A 16,290-nucleotide genomic window follows, 5' to 3' on the forward strand; every position below is an offset into this window, starting at 1 on the left:
TAACTCTACTTTACAGCCGTTTCGAAAGAAAAAAGCTTTTTTTCGCAAGTTGTATAACCAAGGGAAGTAACCGCCGTGTAGGGTCCTTGTTGCTATCAACGTTTTAGTGACAACCAGTCAACAACCGGAAACTGCATGCATTCTTTACTTTCACTTTGAGATAAACAAATGGTTCGTAACCGAGTAATGCTTCGACAAAATTATGATTATGAAATGCGGACTGATGATTTTGGACCTCAGGGTACACTGTTTACCTTTACAAAGCGTTTACAATCGAAAGCTCTCGCTTTGTCCATGTTTGTTTTCGCAGCAGGTCTCTACAAATCCTGTTACAGTTCGGAACAATATTTTTCTAAGGTAATTTACAGTTTTAGTCAGTTCTATACAAGTTAAGATAAAAAAAGATAAGATTTATTTAAAGTCGGCAAGACAGATATACAGACAACATAAGCTCTGATGAGCTTTTATAACCGACTATTATACAAGTTGTATACAGTTGTCAACTGTTTTGAGAGCTGGTAGGAAGCCGATGTAGAGCTAGAAGCCGATGATATCCTGGATGTACCAATTACCGGTGTAATAAGCAACTATCCAATGGAATTTTGGCCAGGTTACATGCAAGCTTCTTTAAATTTCACTCATATTTATGAAAAATCATTTTGCCATCAGTAACAATAAGTTTTGTATACCAGAGAACACAATTATTGATTTCTAGTCGCCTTTTGTTTACCGACCGTGGCCGCCATCTTGGATTTTTTAGTTACCAAATTACGGTGGAATCATGGGAAATGTAGCTACTGCATTAAACTTCCAGTTATTAAGCTAAAATGATTATGTCAGCAATGTTCTTACTTGGTCTGTAAGGGCAATTTTATAGCCCCGAAGGCTAAATAGATACCCTTGCATCTTCTTCAGTAAACTGTCTCCACTTCCGGGTTTGTATCTCAGTAACTTTGTCTTAGTATATTGATGATATGTCAAAGCGGTTGGGTCGCCAAAGCTTATCGAGATTTGTTTTAAATGTAAGCAATGTTGTGCTGTTAACCAGTTCTCCTGGTAAATTATTCCAAGTAGAAACTGTTCTTATTCCAAATGCATTCATTCTTCTTCCTTTCTTGGCTTGTCTCTGATTCAGTTTTAGATTATGTCCTCTGGTACCAACATTTTCAGCAAATGTGAAGAAATTATTTATATCAATGTTGTCAATATTGTGCACTATTTTGTAAACCTGGATTATATCATATCTTTTACGTCGGTATTCGAGAGTTGTAAGATTTAATTCACACAAACGTTCCTCATACGTCAACCCTTTTAGCTCAGGAACAAGTCTTGTAGCTCTGCGTTGGACATTCTCTATGATCTGCTTACACTTCTTTGTTGTAGGGTAATAAACTAAATTTCCATAATCCAAATGTGATCTTATCAGTGCCTTGTACAGAGTTAAGAATAGGTCCTTGTTCATGAACGTAAACTTTCTTCTAACTAGACCAATTATACTATTTGCTTTGTTAGCTATATTGTTTATGTGTTGATCAAAGTTCAAATTTGATGTGAATAATATTCCCAAGTCTCTCTCTTGATTATCTCTAGTCAGTTCGTGAGTCTCACCATTTGTATCACTCATTGTATAAGTATTTATCAATTTTTCATTACCATATGTCACTACTTTACACTTATCTATGTTGAATTTAAGCAGCCACTTGCTACTCCACTCACACAAATTGTCAATGTCATTTTGAAGTTGGTCTTGATCCTTTTTGGATCTTATCTCACTATAAACCTTGCAATCATCTGCAAAAAGCTTACACAGTCCTCTTAAAACTTCTGGTATATCATTAACGAAGATAATAAACAATATCGGACCTAAAATAGATCCTTGTGGAATACCAGATAGTACTTTACTCCATTTTGAGGTACATCCATTTACATTGACACGCTGCAGTCTATTTGATAGAAAATTTCCTAGCCACTTCAATAGATTTCCTGATATACCGTAAGCTTCAACTTTCTGTAACAGTCTTCTGTGTGGTACTGAATCGAAGGCTTTCTGGAAGTCTAAATATATTGTATCAACTTGAATATCATTGTCTATTGCTTCTGTCCACTCTTCAAGCACCGACAAGAGCTGCAACACTGTATTTCTATTCTTCCTAAAACCGAACTGACAGTCAGACAGCAAGTTATTATAATCCAAATGCGCAACAAGCTTTTCTCTTACAAGCCTTTCTAAAATTTTACAGATACAGGATGTCAAAGAAACTGGTCTATAATTTCCAGGGATAGACTTATCTCCTTTTTTAAATATACAAGTAACGTTTGCCTTTTTCCAATCGCTTGGTACGTCTCCCGTAGACATCGACTTCACAAACAAGTCATACAATGGTAAATACAGTTCCTCAGCACATTCTTTCAAAAAGTAAGGATGGCAACTATCTGGGCCGCATGATTTGGAAGTATTCAATGTTTTCAAAATCTTTAACACATTGTCTGCACTAAAGTGTACATCATGAATAAAATTTTCTTTATCAACCTTCCGACTGAAATTGGGCAATTCTTCATTCCCTTCTGTAGTAAACACAGATGAAAAAAAGTCATTTAATACTCTAGCTTTCTCTGCATCACCAGTTATAGTATTCCCTTCCTTATCTTTTAAATCTGCAATTGAGGTTTTACTTTTAGTCTCTCCTTTAATAAAACTCCAAAACGACTTTGGAGACTTTTTGGTACTTTCCACAACACCTTTCTGGTACTTTTTCTTTGAAAAACGAATGGCTGTAGTTACCTGATTTCTAGCTCTACAATATTCCTGATAGTCTACATAACTACGTGAAAATGTAAATCTTTTCCATAAATGGTATTTCTTTTTAAGTTTCCTAAGACAATAATAGTCCATCCATTTGGGCTTGATTATTCCTTTCTTAATACTTGATTTTGGTATGTATGTATCTATACAGTGACCTATATGTCCTAGAATAAATTGCCATGCATCATCGACATTCATGTCCTTTATATCTTGCCACGAAACTTCTGACAAATATTTACGTATTTCTTCATAACTTCCTTTATAAAATTTTGGATAATTTGACTCTTCTCGTCTTCTTTCAATTTCACATGGTAATTTAAAGATCATACCAATATGGTCACTAGCACCCAAGCTATTACAATACTTGATGTCTTCAACCACCGACAGATTATCCGTAAAAATTAGGTCTAAACAGCTGGGCTCTTGTCCATCTCTGTACCGGGTAAAATTGTCAACATGTTGTGCTAGGAAGTTATCTCTAATACACTCCAAAAACAGAAAAGACGGATGGGTTTCACTCTTATTAACTGTCCAGTCACTCCAATCAATTTCTGGAAAATTGAAATCTCCAAGTATCATCAGCTTTTTGTAGTTTAAATTTGCTGCAGTTGATATAAGATCATTCAATTTCTTATAATTGTCCACACTACAATTTGGTGATTTGTAAACTGCACCTATGAGTATTTTGTCCATATTTTGCAATCTTATTTCACACCAAACAGATTCTAAGAAGTCACAATTTTTCAATACTTGACAATAGTCTGCTGGAATGTCATTTCTAATGTAGATAAAAACTCCCCGACTGTTTTCTTTAATATTACTGGTAAAACACTGGAAACCTCTCAGTTGATATTGACTACTGTGAATGCTTATTGCCATCATTGACTTTGGAAAAGTTTCTGTAATAACAATTATGTCTATATTTCCTTCAACCACAATTGTCTCCAATTCATCAATCTTGTTCAGTAAACTGTCAGCATTTGTATAATATATTCGAAACTCTTCTCCACTTTTCTTCTGATCAAGGTCATCAAATAAGTCTGCATCAAAAGATAGGTCAATGGAGTCATCATCCTGAACAGTATCCGCAGAAAACAGTACAGTTGAGTCAGAATCAGAATTGGAACTAGACGCCTGACAAGCCTCAGCCTCAGAATACAAAAAAGTCGATTCAGATTCATAATTAGGAGTGTCACTCACCTCAATACTTTGATCTACATCCACTTCAATGTTCATCAGCTTTGTTTTATCAACAGTACTATTTTCAATTCTATCACCACTCTTTCTCTTTGAAGAAATTAAAGCGTTATCATGCAAGCATGATTCTTCATCTCTCTGACTAGAATTATCACTATTAGAACACAATTTCTTGTCTCTTGTTGAACTTATATTGTAACTTATAACACTTGAACTTTTAGAACAATTAACTGGAACATATTTACATATATATTTCTCTCCATCATGGTCATTGTCCGCCACCCCCGCCTCTCCCAGACTGGGAGGGGGGAAAGATTCTACCACCCTGACTTGCAGAATAACTGTGATCTCTGCCAGGCAACTTCACAATTCTCCCCTTTCTTATCGCCAAATTCCTCTCTCCTTCTTTTTCCCGTCTTCTCTTTTCTTGTCGCAAATGAAACGCTTCCTTCCTCTGCACTTGAGTAAGGTCAGGCGTGATAAAGACTCTTGAGTATTTCTCATTGTTTTTAAGCCCACTAGCTCTGCTCAGTACTTTCCTCTTTACATCAAAATCTCCGACAGTAAATCTAACAGGTCTGGGTTTGTCCCTATCCTCTGACATCTTCCCCAGTCTCACTACATTTTCAACTTCAATCCCCAAGTTTAACGTACCATTAAGGATGTCCAACACAGTGTCCAGGTCTTCTTCTTTCTTTTCACTTTCCTTCAGTTGATGGATCACAATATTTAATTTCTTCTCCTCAATCTCTTTTTCTTCAAACTTCATCTCATTAAGCACTTGTCTAATCATTTCCTTATCACATCCATTTGTTTCTTTCTCAAGGTTCTCCATTCTAATTTCCATGTCCGAGAGTTTTGCCATGATTCTAGTGGCTGTCGGCATGGCTATCCTGCAATGCGAGCAATGCCAGAGAACACTAGATTCCTTCCCTATGTCATTGAATAGAGATGACTTCAATTTAGAACACTTCAGGCAGAATGAGTTTTCACAGAAGTTGCAGTTTATGCACTTAAATTTTGGTCCAAACTCAGCTTGGCAATCTAAACATGCGCTCGGCTGCGACGACATGACAATATTTCAAGTAATTTACCCAAAATAAAATTAATCCAGAAAATTTTGATTAAGTAAACACAACAATAGATGATTCTTCTTCAATATTTCAGAGTTACTTTGCCAAAAAACACATTTTGAAACCCGATGCTTTTAGATATTCGAAAAATTAAACACGAACGATTTTTTTCCTTCTGACCAAACCGGAAGCGGAAGTAATCATGTTGGCAGGTCTGGGTATAGAATTTTAATTTACCTTGCAGAAATAAAGTGCATATTAAAAAAAATATTGCCACGAGAATGTAGATAAGTTAGTTAGATAAATAAGTATGGAAAAAAGTTAACAATAAATAAATTATGCTTATATTTTCCCCATTTTTATCAAAACAATGTTATTTTAGCCCTATCAAAGGATCCCACCACCATTTCTGGAGTTCAATATTGGCATCTTTATTCAACATTAAAAAGTCAGAAGTTTAGTCAAGTAGCACCCTAAGGAACTAAATATTTATTGAAAGACTTTTCGGATTACACCGGTAATAGGTAACCACCGGTATTTTGTACGTTGGGGATACATCATTTTACATGTACACAAGAATGAACACAACAATCGTGTTGCTGTCTCATCTGAGTTTTCCTGTTAAAAAATAGCACATAATGGTTTCCCAGTTTAAAACATATCTGATTGTGAGTACAGATAAATATACGGACACTATTTTTAAACTTACTGGGATTAACGTGGTAGTCATTCTAAAATGCCGTCCAGGCTTTTTTTTTAATGATGGTAAGTCCAGGCTAACCATCATTAAAAAAAGAGCCTGAGAATGACTAATTAACGTGGTAGACAATCCTTGTAAATTTCGAAATGGAAAAATGCGCAAAAAAATCTAAAGATACATGTGTCGTAAGCGATGTGATACATCAGTAAGTAAGATTTAATGCATTGTACACAGCGATGTAAATTTTATGTAAGTTTTTGACAATTTTCCTTTTCTTGCAGTTGTTGTCTAGTCCCTTTAAATGTTTACACTGATGACAGGTATATTACTCCAGCTAAAATATTTATGGAGTTATGAACCTTAACCACTGGAAAAAAAACAATGGCTAGCGCTGTCATTTGCTTGCATTACTCTTGTTTAGATTGATTATTTTATGCCACAAACTGTAATCGAAACAGTTATGGTAAGTAGAGAGGCAACATTAATCACAAACACTTGTAAAGCCCTATTTTGGAGCATGCCATTGCACTGACTGTCATGTGCATTGCATATGCAACTAGTCCCTGTACATGTGACAACATAAATAACCATTGACCACACTTTGAAAGTGTATGAAAATTAGTTCTTATCATTAATAAAGACTACACTTTTTACGGTTTATGGCCACAGTCTTATCTTTCATTTTATTCGTTTTTGTATGTCGTTTCATGCTACAAAAACACATTTGAAACAGTATACTAGTGTCTGACTGGAATAGTAATTCAGAGATGACAAATTTACACTTCAGAATTTCATCTGGGTCGTAGCAATCGTCCTACCTGTACTTGCTGTTATTCGGAGCCTAACCACTGTACATACAGGTATGTTGTCAAGGAACAGTTTTTAGCTCGACTATTCGAAGAATAGGTGGGCTATACTACTCGCCCCGGCATCGGCGTCGGCGTCCGGTTAAAGTTTTAGGGCAAGTTGAGATTTTCACTTATAAGTCCAATACCCTTCATTCAATTGACTTAATACTTCACACAGTTGTTCAGGCCCATCACATGATGAGGTTAGATAACTCCATATTATTCTTTACACAGATTATGGCCCCTGATTGACTATGGAACTTAGGTTAAAGTTTTAGGGCAGGTTGGGATATTTATTAATAGCTTCTATACCCTTTGTTCAATTGACTTAATACTTCACACAGTTGTTCAGGACCATCACACAATGAGGTTATATAACTCTATATTAGCCTTAATACAAGTTATGGCCCCTGATTGACTTAGGTTAAAGTTTAAGGGCAGGTTAAAGTTTTAGGGCAAGTTGGGATTTTCACTTAAAACTCCAATACCATTTATTCAATTGACTTAATTCTTCACACAGTTGTTCAGGGCCATCACATGATGAGGTTAGATAACTCCATATTATTCTTTACACAGATTATGGCCCCTGCTTGACTATGGAACTTAGGTTAAAGTTTAAGGCAGGTTAGGTTTTATTAATAACTTCTATACCCTTTGTTCAATTGACTTAATACTTCACACAGTTGTTCAGGGCCATCACACAATAAGGTTACATAACTCCATATTATTTTTAATACAAGTTATGGCCCCTGATTGACTTCGGTTAAAGTTTTAGGGCAGGTTAAAGTTTTAGGGCAAGTTGGGATTTTCACTTAAAACTCCAATACCATTCATTCAATTGACTTAATACTTCACACAGTTGTTCAGGGCCATCACATGATGAGGTTAGATAACTCCATATTATCTTTTATACAAATTATGGCCCCTGATTGACTATGGAACTTAGGTTAAAGTTTTAGGGCAGGTTGGGATATTTATTTAATAACTTCTTTACCCTTCATTCAATTGACTTAATACTTCACACAAGTGTTTAGGACCATCACCCAATGAGGTTACATAACTCCATATCCTTAATACAAGTTATGGCCCCTGATTGAATTAGGTTAAAGTTTTAGGCAAGTAAAAGTTAAGGGCAAGTTGGGATTTTAATAAAAAAAACTTCTATACCTTTCATTCAATGCACTTAATAAAATTCAAAATTATTTACGACCATCTTACAACAAGAAACATAACTCCATTTTAACCCTAAATACAAATTATGTCCCTTGAATTTTTTTTTTTTAATTTCTTTTGACATTTTTACATTCTTAACCATATTTTTACCAAGGGAAAACTAGGAGGGCTATACTAAATGGCCCTTGAATTTTTTTATTTTTTTAAAAAAATTTTTTTTAATTACTTTTGAAAGGCATATTTATATATTCTTAACCACATTTTCATAATGGGAAATCAAGTTATTTGAATGACTTGCATCATTTTTCGGGTGGTGGGAGGGCAGCATCAAAGTCACCTTATGTATTGAATAATTTTAGTTAGGTTTGACATAAATAGACCAAACGTGGTAATATTACATTGTTATTGTATTCACTTCTAAGTCAAAGCGGCTAAGTCGAGCGCGCTGTCTTACGACAGCTCTTGTTACATATGATTTATAAATTGTATCCATAAAAGTAATATTGACAAAAGGTTTTGATATTTTGAACTTCCAAGTTTTCTACTTTGGAAGTTTTCTTCAAAATTATGGAAGTTTTAACCTATTTCTAGGGAGTGATATATCTTCATCTGTTTATGCTATCCCCACATTGACCTTTTGAACACAATATATATTAATTTTTGTTGGAAAAATTGCAATCAGACTTGCAATTGTTAAATATGTTAGCCACTGTAAATAGAAATGTTACTGAGTCCTTATTTATTTCCTTACTAAAACTCTGTAAGACTAAAATTGAAGTGCGACAGCTTGACACTATGTTATTGCAGAGACACTCCTAGTCATGTCTACTGTTGGAGTGACCATTAAGCGCTGCACATTGCTGGGAACCACATCAAAATTCTTTGACAGTAGACACATACAAGATATTGTGATACTGGAAGTTATTTCCATGGTGAGTTCTGGAATCCTAATTTCTTGAATTAATGAACTGGTAATGATACATTCAGATTATTGATCGATGTTAATGATAAGATTGCCTCACTACGTTGTTTACTACAAAACATGAAAAACTTTAATGTCAGTTTTAAACATGGATAATTTTAGTATCCCTAAATGACTTGAATCACCTTTTGTTACAAGTATACAGTGATATAGATTTCATAAAATGTTAAAGGCAAACGCTCCCTGAGATTGGGTTTCCTTGTTATATATTTAATGAAAGTGACTGGACCTTGATGATAAAAAATCAGATCGCAGAATTTCATATTTCCTCTCCAAAATTGATGTTTTATGCATTTTTCTTAATCCATTAGCAACGGTTTAAGCCATAAAACATTAAATTTGGAATGGAAGTATGAAAATCTGCGATCTGATCTTTTGCCAATGGTCTTTCATCACTGGTTTGCAGATATTGACACAAAAATTTGCTAATTCCAAGACAAAAAATAAAAAAGTTGGATAACGGTAAATCTGTGAGACTGCAGCTGTAAGAGGTGTGTTTAGGTGTTATTTTTTGTTGCAGCATAATAATATTATATAAAAACTTTACTGTGTTGCCTGTAAGGGCTGCATATAGGTTTTACTTTGATGTTTGTGGTGACAGCTATAATATGTTGTGCAGAAAATATTATAAGTATTTATCATCTGATCAAGATGAAACTTGTTTACAGTGTTAATGGTAACCATGACCAGGTCAAAGAATTATGCCCCTTTCACATTAAAACAATAGTAGTTTTTTTCTAGTGCATACCATAACATAAGTTTTTATTATCAATTCATATTATGACATTTGTCTTTTCTTTGTACGAATACTGTAACGAGATGCTTTATGCATAAGTTGAAATAAAATCTGTTCTGTTCTGTTCCATAATGAAACAAAGGATATCTGTTGAGTTTGGGTGTAAGGTCAATATTTATTTCACCAAGTGGTCACAGTTTGCAATATTTTCCCCAAATTTAGTGTGTGTTTTTATGCTAAAATTTAAGAAAAATGTCAATTTAATTGGCATTGATTGGGAAATCACATGAAAAACATTGACCCTTAGTGAACTTTTTTTTAGCAATATGGAAACCAAAATGAATAAGAGTAATTAGAATATCAAAATTAATTAATTTTACAGTGAAATACAGTAGGTTTTTCTTGTTTGGGTATAATAATCCGACAACTTTCTACAATTTCAACACAGTTTTTCATTTAAATTGGTGAAATATTTGGTTTGACAATGATAATCCTGACAAGCCACACCTCTCATTCTGCAAAATTCTAGTTTTACCTTTGACTTAGAGGGTAACAAATTTTTGTTTGTATTTGTTGCAGCACAAAATTGTATTTCAACTTGTGGTATTACCAAAGACACATTCTTCTTCAAGCAGCAAAGAAAAAACGTTTCCACTTCTTTTAGTAAGTATAATCTTTACACAATATTTTAATTTCATTAATTGTCAAAAAGTTTTAACATTTCTTTCATTGTATTTTTTCACCTTTGGAAATGTGCTTGCAAAGTACATGTAGATACAAAGTTTGCATACCTGTAGTGTTTTCAGTATGTACTTTTGTTTTGTTCCAGGGATTCAAACTAAAGCTTTGCCATGTAGCTTTATTTTCTGTTTTTGAAATATTGATTATTCTAATGGAGGTTGTTCTGTCATGTTCCAGGGATTCAAACCAAAGCTGTCGGACCTACAGGCAATATACAGGGAGACACAAGAAAAACTTCATTTATTGAATAACTCAAAGAGATGACAACTTGTTGCATTTATTGACAATTTTAATTTTAAATAAGTAGCTTACATGACTGTGTTCATGATTGATTTTCTTGAAGAACTAGTATGAATCATTGAGACCTCATATATTTACATAACTTTAGTTGTTGGTAACATGATAAATTGCACAGATATTTTATATGCAGACAGGTATGAAGCACAAAAGTAGTCCTTTTCTTATTGAGGCTTATACACTCAAGTTTTGTGGGCAAATTTCCTAATTTTATTTACAGTACGACATGTACTATAAATATCCCTCGCTGAACTGAAAGTTTTGGGAGGGGGATTTGGCATTGTCCGTCTGGGTTTTTTTTATGTCCGCAACCATATCTTAGTAGGCATTGGTCAGACTATGTTCAAACTTGGCCAGAATGTTCCCCTTGAACCACAACTATATCTTAAAGTGGGTCACATCATGAGGTCCAAACAAGATCACAAGGTCATCATAGAAAAATCTTTGAAACATGCTAGAGGCATTATATTTAATCCACTTTTCATCAAACTTAATTAGAATGTTTCTCCTTTATAAACTCTTGAAAAAAGGGTCACATTTGATAAAAAGTAAGGTCAAAAGGTCAAATCATAGAATGTTTTGTCTGGAATCATATCATGGTTATGATCAGTCAGATTATGTTTAAACTTTGACAGAATCTTACCCTTGATAAGACTCAACACATTTTAAAATTGGTTCACAATTGGGTCAAAAACTAGGTCACTAGGTCAAATCTTGGGAACATACTAGAGTCATTATATCTGGTTCAATATTTATGAAACTAAATCAGAATATGTTCCTTGACAAAATCATTTACTAGTTTGAAACTGGGTCATATGAGTCAGCATCTAGGTCACTAGGTCAAATCTTTGAAAAATCATGTCTGTTGTTTAACCAACATTTGATTTCCAACCCATCTACTTTTTCTAAACAGGCAGGGGATATCAATGAATTATCTTGTTCTTTAGCATATGATGTTGCTTGTTTTGAGTGTAATGTAACCATTGCATATTTCTTTCAGTTACACACGCCATGTTCTCACTAGCAGAATGTTGGCCTGAACTTTAATAGAAACCAATGTATTTTTTATTAACATACTTGTTATTAGTACATGTCAAACAGCTTAACAATACACATGTATCAGGCTTAAATTGATCATCAGGGAATGCAAGCTATCATTGACATATGTAGTATGTGCTTTTACTGTTTTATACTTTTCTACATCACATATAACATGTATATTGAGATTTGTATTCTTTATCTGCAATTATGCCATTCCTTTGATTTCTTTAATTATCTGTTTTTCATATAGTGAAATAAGAATGATGTACATTGTTGTTTGGACAGGAAGGAGGGCAAGCGCGAAAGAAGTTTCAAACCCACCTATGATACGGAATAATTTTAATAAGGGTTAACATATAGTGACCGAACTTAGTATATGGAAAGAGTTTATAGTGACCTTTTATGCGATTGCATTTTCAGCCCCTTGGTCAAGGTCACTGTTACTAAAAATAGATAAATGGTTGAAACTGAACATCTTTAGTTTGGGTTGACAGTGTGTGACCAAACTTGGTTTATAGAAAGAGCTTATAGAGACCTTTCACTGGATTAAATTTTTGACCTTTAGGATCAAGGTCTAAGTAACAGTTACTAAAGAAGAAAAACAGTTTAAACTGAACAGTTAGTTACAGTTCATTTATTATAACTATTCCTTGTAACTATTCGTAAAATACAGAGTCATATTTTACTGTCAATCATTAAAGACCTGCTTTCGGCGCATTGCAGCATTTCTTGTATTTTTACGTAAGGCAGATTGTGAAAGCATTTTATTTTTGTTGTATGAATACTTTATTTTATTTTGTTAGATGTATAAAATAGCAAATCATGAAATAATATCTTGTAGTTTCTTTCATCTTTACGGTTAAACTCTAATAACCATAGGATGTGATTGCATATATAGGTTGTAGGTTTATTCACCAAGTTCACACCATTGAAGTGTACTCATTCAGCAGATACAGTTAAATAAGGTTACATGCTATTTTTGTATGATGTAACTTAAATACTGAAAACACTTCGGGAGAATTTTAAACAAGAGCTGTTACAGAAGTGAAGAATACTCCCAACAATCTACCTTGACACAGGAATGGTGAACTATTACTTTCTGTATTTCATAGTGTTGAACACGTGTACCAAAAAGTATTCAAATTCATTGCACCTTTCATCTAGACATCAAATTTTGGCAAATTCTAAGGTGCCATAGCTCTGGTAAAATTAAGTTGTTTGTTAACAAGTCAATCTTGACCTGATTTTTATGGCTTGAAAATGTATACCAAATTCATCTAAATCTGTCGACTCGTGTTACAAATTTTATCCTCTGTCCATTTTTTTTCAAATCCAATGCTGAAAAGGGGCCATGACCCCATTAAAAGTGGTTTGTAAATTCATTTTTATCCGTGGACCCTTTCATGCATCCAGGCACTGAATTTTTTGCAAAATTTAAGTTGAAAAGGGGCCATAACTGTCAAAACTCATTGTAAAGTTGTCTCTGCATTGCACCTATTCATGTATCAGCTCATAAAAATAGAATTTGGTTTCAAACCACAATATCAAACCTGAAAATAAAAATGTGCCTGGTGTTAGGCTCTAAACACTGAGCACCGGTTTATTAGGTAGGGGCCTGGTGTAGGGCTCAAACCACTGAGCACCTGATTATTAGATAGGTGCTTGGTGTTGGACTCGGATCACTAGGCCCCGATGTCTATATGAAGATGCCTGGTTATGGGCTTGAACCAATGAGCGCTTGTTTATAAGGTAGGGGCCTGGTGTTGGGCTTGAATCACTGAGGGCTGGTTTATAAGTTAAATGCTTGGTATTGGGCTCAAACCACTGAGAGATGGTTTATTAGATAGATGCCTGGTATTGGGCTCAAACCACTGAGAGATGGTTTATTAGATAAATTCCTGGTATTGGGCTCAAACCACTGAGAGCTGGTTTATTAGATAGATGACTGGTATTGAGCTTGAACCACTGAGGGCTGATTTATTAGATAGATTCCTGGTATTGGGCTTGAACCACTGAGGGCTGGTTGATTAGATAGATGGCTGGTATTGGGCTCAAACCACTGAGAGCTGGTTTATTAGATAAATGCCTGGTATTGGGCTCAAACCACTGAGGGCTGGTTGATTAGATAGATGTCTGGTATTGGGCTTGAACCACTGAGGCCTGGTTTATTAGATAGATGCCTGGTATTGGACTTAAACCACTGAGGGCTGGTTTATTAGATAAATGCCTGGTATTGGGCTCAAACCACTGAGAGCTGGTTTATTAGATAAATTCCTGGTATTGGGCTCAAACCACTGAGAGCTGGTTTATTAGATAGATGACTGGTATTGACCTTGAACCACTGAGGGCTGGTTTATTAGATAGATGCCTGGTATTGGACTTAAACCACTGAGGGCTGGTTTATTAGATAGATGCCTGGTATTGTGCTTGAACCTCTGAGGGCTGATTTATTAGATAGATGCCTGGTATTGAGCTTGAACCACTGAGGGCTGATTTATTAGATAGATGCCTGATATTGAGCTTGAACCTCTGAGGGCTGGTTTATTAGATAGATGCCTGGTATTGAGCTTGAACCACTGAGGGCTGGTTTATTAGATAGATGGCTGGTATTGGGCTTGAACCACTGAGGGCTGGTTTATTAGATAGATGCCTGGTATTGGGCTCAAACCACTGAGGGCTGATTTATTAGATAGATGCCTGGTATTGAGCTTGAACCTCTGAGGGCTGATTTATTAGATAGATGCCTGGTATTGAGCTTGAACCACTGAGGGCTGATTTATTAGATAGATGCCTGGTATTGAGCTTGAACCACTGAGGGCTGGTTTATTAGATAAATGCCTGGTATTGGGCTCAAACCACTGAGGGCTGGTTTATTAGATAGATTCCTGGTATTGAGCTTGAACCACTGAGGGCTGATTTATTAGATAGATTCCTGGTATTGAGCTTGAACCACTGAGGGCTGATTTATTAGATAGATGCCTGGTATTGAGCTTGAACCACTGAGGGCTGGTTTATTAGATAGATTCCTGGTATTGAGCTTGAACCACTGAGGGCTGATTTATTAGATAGATGCCTGGTATTGAGCTTGAACCACTGAGGGCTGATTTATTAGATAGATGCCTGGTATTGAGCTTGAACCACTGAGGGCTGATTTATTAGATAGATGCCTGGTATTGGGCTTGAACCACTGAGGGCTGGTTTATTAGATAGATGCCTGGTATTGAGCTTGAACCACTGAGGGCTGGTTTATTAGATAGATTCCTGGTATTGGGCTTGAACCACTGAGAGCTGATTTATTAGATAGATGCCTGATATTGAGCTTGAACCTCTGAGGGCTGATTTATTAGATAGATGCCTGGTATTGAGCTTGAACCACTGAGGGCTGATTTATTAGATAGATGCCTGGTATTGAGCTTGAACCACTGATGGCTGGTTTATTAGATAGATGCCTGGTATTGAGCTTGAACCACTGAGGGCTGATTTATTAGATAGATGCCTGATATTGAGCTTGAACCTCTGAGGGCTGATTTATTAGATAGATGCCTGGTTTTGAGCTTAAACCACTGAGGGCTGGTTTATTAGATAGATTCCTGGTATTGGACTTAAACCACTGAGGGCTGGTTTATTAGATAGATGCCTGGTATTGTGCTTGAACCTCTGAGGGCTGATTTATTAGATAGATGCCTGGTATTGAGCTTGAACCACTGAGGGCTGATTTATTAGATAGATGCCTGGTATTGAGCTTGAACCTCTGAGAGCTGGTTTATTAGATAGATGGCTGGTATTGGGCTCAAACCACTGAGGGCTGGTTTATTAGATAGATGGCTGGTATTGGGCTTGAACCACTGAGGGCTGGTTTATTAGATAGATGGCTGGTATTGAGCTCAAACCACTGAGAGCTGGTTTATTAGATAGATGCCTGGTATTGGGCTCAAACCACTGAGGGCTGGTTTATTAGATAGATGCCTGATATTGGGCTCAAACCACTGAGGGCTGATTTATTAGATAGATGCCTGGTATTGAGCTTGAACCACTGAGGGCTGATTTATTAGATAGATGCCTGGTATTGAGCTTGAACCTCTGAGGGCTGGTTTATTAGATAGATGGCTGGTATTGGGCTCAAACCACTGAGGGCTGGTTTATTAGATAGATGGCTGGTATTGGGCTTGAACCACTGAGGGCTGGTTTATTAGATAGATGGCTGGTATTGAGCTCAAACCACTGAGAGCTGGTTTATTAGATAGATGCCTGGTATTGGACTTAAACCACTGAGGGCTGATTTATTAGATAGATGCCTGGTATTGGGCTCAAACCTCTGAGGGCTGGTTTATTAGATAGATGGCTGGTATTGAGCTCAAACCACTGAGAGCTGGTTTATTAGATAGATGCCTGGTATTGGACTTAAACCACTGAGGGCTGATTTATTAGATAGATGCCTGGTATTGGGCTTGAACCACTGAGGGCTGGTTTATTAGATAGATGCCTGATATTGGGCTCAAACCACTGAGGGCTGGTTTATTAGATAGATGCCTGGTATTGGGCTCAAACCACTGAGGGCTGGTTTATTAGATAGATGCCTGATATTGGGCTTGAACCACTGAGGGCTGGTTTATTAGATAGATGGCTGGTATTGGGCTTGAACCACTGAGGGCTGGTTTATTAGATAGATGCCTGATATTGGGCTCAAACCACTGAGGGC

The 16,290-nt window shown here is 35.8% G+C and overlaps 1 protein-coding gene across 1 annotated transcript; it reads left to right on the plus strand.

Annotated features, from left to right (window-relative positions):
- Window positions 1–129: 129 nt before the first annotated feature.
- Window positions 130–12,413, plus strand: LOC128209627 (uncharacterized). Its single transcript, XM_052913739.1, has 5 exons — window positions 130–357; window positions 6,561–6,633; window positions 8,602–8,726; window positions 10,092–10,175; window positions 10,431–12,413. Exons 1-5 carry the CDS (start codon window positions 169–171, stop codon window positions 10,515–10,517), a joined length of 558 nt encoding a protein of 185 aa, XP_052769699.1. The 5' UTR covers window positions 130–168; the 3' UTR covers window positions 10,518–12,413.
- The last annotated feature ends 3,877 nt before the right edge of the window (window positions 12,414–16,290 follow it).

This window comes from Mya arenaria, chromosome 11, assembly GCF_026914265.1.
Source record: "Mya arenaria isolate MELC-2E11 chromosome 11, ASM2691426v1".
Classification (NCBI taxonomy): Eukaryota; Metazoa; Mollusca; class Bivalvia; order Myida; family Myidae; genus Mya; species Mya arenaria.